The sequence below is a fragment of the Bactrocera latifrons genome, unplaced genomic scaffold (assembly GCF_001853355.1).
Source record: "Bactrocera latifrons isolate USDA-ARS-PBARC rearing strain unplaced genomic scaffold, ASM185335v1 scaffold_103, whole genome shotgun sequence".
In the NCBI taxonomy this organism is placed as follows: Eukaryota; Metazoa; Arthropoda; class Insecta; order Diptera; family Tephritidae; genus Bactrocera; species Bactrocera latifrons.
In genome coordinates, this window is record NW_017534442.1 from 1,185,507 (window position 1) to 1,189,426 (window position 3,920).

Below are 3,920 nucleotides of genomic sequence, written 5' to 3' on the forward strand. Positions count from 1 at the left end.
AATAAAATAAAATAAATAATAAAATAATTTTGAAATCTTTATATGGGCCTTTCCATTAAGTGGCGACATGGTTTTGTACCCGTGGTTCACCGATTTTGACCAAACTATATCTAGAATATCATATCATTGCTCCACTGTTTTTTTCGCGAAATTCAAATTTCGATCACACAAAAAAAATACTATTTCTTTTATTTTTTAACCACCAGAAAATTTAGTGTAAAAAATTTTGAAGTTATACAATTTTATGTAAGAAAGTCTCAGTTATTTGTGTTTTTCCACCACTTTTTTTTTCAAATTGACTTTTCCATTCGATTCTGGGTTCAATTTTACATAAGAATCAGTGTTCAAAAATATGAGATTCTGATCCCATTAGCAATAAAAAACATGCAAAGTTGTCGCTATACGGCACAATCTGTTCGCTTAGAAGGTTTTGTGCAGCAGGCAAATAAAGGGGATGTTCGTGTGTCAATCACTGCGGCAGTATCTCAAGGCATCATATTCGATGCAAAAATGTTGCAATATAAGTATCAGCTGAGTATCTGCAGTAAAACAACACTGCCACAATATTGCTGCAGTTATTTGCTTGCCCGAACGTCCCCAAATCGTATTCTTAGAAATTAATTAATGAAGAAATCAGTATTCGCATTCATAAAAATATAATTATTTTATTCGTGCATTGTGCAAGTGTTGAAGATTTGTTACTGTTTGCTATTTTATATGCAACACTTTGCCGGTTATGTAAATGGATATCAGCATTACTTATTATATTCGATCGCATAATTGCATCTGTATTATTTGAAGTATTGTTAAATTTGTTTGACACTTGGATTGGGAACATGAATGTACATAGCAAAAAGAAAATTTTTTCTACTCCGTTCACAAAGCCAGCCTTCTGTAAGTATCGTTTAGTTAGATGTATTCCGAAACTTAACTTAAGAAATAACAATGAAAGGCGTTTTTTTATATTTAAAATTAGGCAGTGATTTACGTCCATTTCCGAACGGCTATTTATGGAAATTTAGCAATGCTGATGAGTATTCTTTACTGTGCACAGAATGTCGCAAAGAAGTCAAAAAGTATAATCCTTTTTAATTAAATCACAAACAACAGAACAATCTCAAAATCAATATACTTCGAACCAACCGAGTAGTGAGGGTTCAACACATGGAAATTTCGTAATCGATGACTCAATAGATACAATTTTGGGAGTTTCGCCAGTCCAAAAAAAAAAAAAAAGTATGTATACCTACGTTCGAAACTATACAAATTCATAACTCCGATTGATTTCTACAGAAAATACTTTGTAATCCATACATTGATAATTACAGATTACAAAGAACTTCTTACACATCAAATAAGCTTGATGAAATGCAAGAAATGGTAAAAAAAAAGAAATTCGAAAACGATTTTAATGTTGTTCCTACTTCGAAAGCGGACATTATAATACAGGAATATTGTGCAATTATTCAGAATATTAGAACGGCTTTTCAATCAGAAACATACATGTAAAATCAAATTTTTTAGCAATAAAATCATTGTTCTCTGTCTTATTTGAGTTTTTCGTATCATTTTATATACCAAACATGTTTCCATCGACAACTATGCTTACAGATTTCGAAAAGCCCAACTTTTGATCAATCTTTTACCAAGTGATTGGTCGTACAGTAAAATACGCCAAGAATTTGAGGGATCAACAAAGTGGCAACTAAAAACAGCAAAACAAATACAAAATGAGAATTACGTCGATGCATCTTTAAGGACAACGAAAAAAGTTGGGCCTAAATTTCAGGACCAATCTATCGAAGAGAAGATCGTTCAATTTTATGAGAGCGAAGAAAATTCAAAGCAAATTCATATTAAGAATTATTTTTCACTATTTAGTTTGAAGTGCTTTAAAAGTATGTTTTTTAGTTTTTCAATTATAACTTTATACATATAATTTTAGTATAAGAGAGATATAAATTTAAGACCGGCAGATACAAGCTTTCTTCATGGATAATATGATACGAGACTTTAGCATTGGCGCTCTTTTTCTCTCAAACGCGTTCCCTGATTATTTGACAGCGATGGAGATCAGGGAATTCTGGCAGTTTATTTCAGAAAAGGCGGGAAGCCAGAAGTAAACCGCTATAATTACCGGACAAAATTAGTGTGAAATGAAATTTCATTGAACTGTGCGAACATATTTTGGCAAAATAAATATTATTCAGCAGTGGCATCATTGGCAAATATTATAAAAAATGCGAGTTTTGACAGCTCTCTCTCGAATCAAAGAGTCTCGTATCATATTATCCATGCTTTCTTGATAAAGTTCCTTAAACTCGATATCATTTGCTTACAACCGATTTAAAAGGAAAGCAATCTTATACTGAGAACCACAACCACAGTCCCCAGTATCTACTGAGCTGAGCACACAAGTATATGTACATATGTATGTAGTAAAAGAGTGAAAGAAATTACTGATCCGCCGTTTCGCGTCTGTGAGAACGAACGTATGTTTCTACGACTGTATGGTATTTAACTAGCTATGTATTGTAATGTGTTCACTTCGCAGGCGGAATACTTTTTATATATACTTGGCTTACATTTTATATACAATAGGGTACGTAAAAAATCGATTATCTTTTCGCTTGGTACTCTTAAAAGTGGATTATTAGACACCTCCCAGAAAACAGCTCCAAGTGTGATCGCAATTGCAGCGGGTAGATCCTCCGCTCAATAGTTTTCTATTTTTCTTCTTATCAGTTGGAAAAATGTCAGTCGCACTTCCAACTACTTGAAAAAATATTATAAAATCTCTTACGATTTCTATTGAAGAAATCATTTTTTGCGCATAACACAACAATCAATTAATTGATGTCAACTTTAGCTGAGCCCCGTCATGGGCCTGTGGCGTGTCTTCCAAGATTGTACGACTTAACACCGCTGGTCCATTATTGTGGGGTTATAAGAAGTCGTTTGTCATCGCAGATTGACGCCTTGTAAGCAAATATTAGAATATTCGGATACTTTTTGCTGACTTGCGGTTCTAATTACTGCGAGAAGTGATAAAAAGTTAGGGCTCTCGGCTGAAGTTTATTCGAGGCAGGCGTCACTTGCCCAAAATCATCTTCAAAACATAATCCTAGTAAGCAATAAAGCATAATTTGCAACACCGAACTGAGGAATCGCTCCCAGACACGTTGATGGAGTTATTTGCGACATTTTTTCTCGGCGCCAGTTGTGTGTGTCTTGATGTGTCACACATACACAAAATAAAATAAAAAGTAAAAAATACATTATCCATAACCTGACAAATATTCCGAAATTTATGCTCAAAAACGCACGGCCGATGACCACTTGTTATGGACATAAACGATTCATAACCACGCTCACACATTTTCGGCACCTATTCTTTAACTGCATGCACTACAACATGAGCTCATGCTGTAAAATGTAATAATTTTTACGGAAGCAATGATTATTTTCAGCAAGTTTCTAATTTCACATTTTTCATTTCTTAATATTTTTGGCATCCCTTTTTATCGGCAATATTATTTTACCTCCATCATCATCAGCTCGTATGCAGTTCACAAAGCAAAGCAATATTATTAAGAAGAATTTAACTTTCCACATTGTTTGTAATACAATTTATATTTAATACTGATTAACACGTTTGCTTAAGCGGCTTTCCGACTACCGTGTACTGCTGCGACAGTAGAGTACACAACTGTGAAAGCTAATGCTCGGTCAAGTGTGTATTTATATCACAAATATTGCTAATACGCGCGCAAATATTACTAAGAATCTCTTATAAAATTTCGAAAAGGAAACGCATATCAAATTCAAAACAATTATTTATTTATATACAGTGCGTCACAAAAGTATTCGGAATATTAATTTCAAAAAAGAAATTGATAGAAGAAAGATTCATTATTATT

The 3,920-nt window shown here is 33.4% G+C and overlaps 1 protein-coding gene across 1 annotated transcript in view; it reads right to left on the reverse strand.

Moving 5' to 3' along the window:
• LOC108968367 (low-density lipoprotein receptor-related protein 8-like) overlaps positions 1–3,696 on the reverse strand; it is an 11,801-nt gene extending 8,105 nt beyond the window's left edge. Inside the window, exon 1 of the mRNA XM_018932359.1 lies at positions 3,543–3,696. Within this exon, the coding sequence (XP_018787904.1) occupies positions 3,543–3,615 (73 nt within the window). The 5' untranslated portion in view covers positions 3,616–3,696. The remainder of the gene's footprint in view (positions 1–3,542) is intronic.
• Positions 3,697–3,920: the final 224 nt, after the last annotated feature.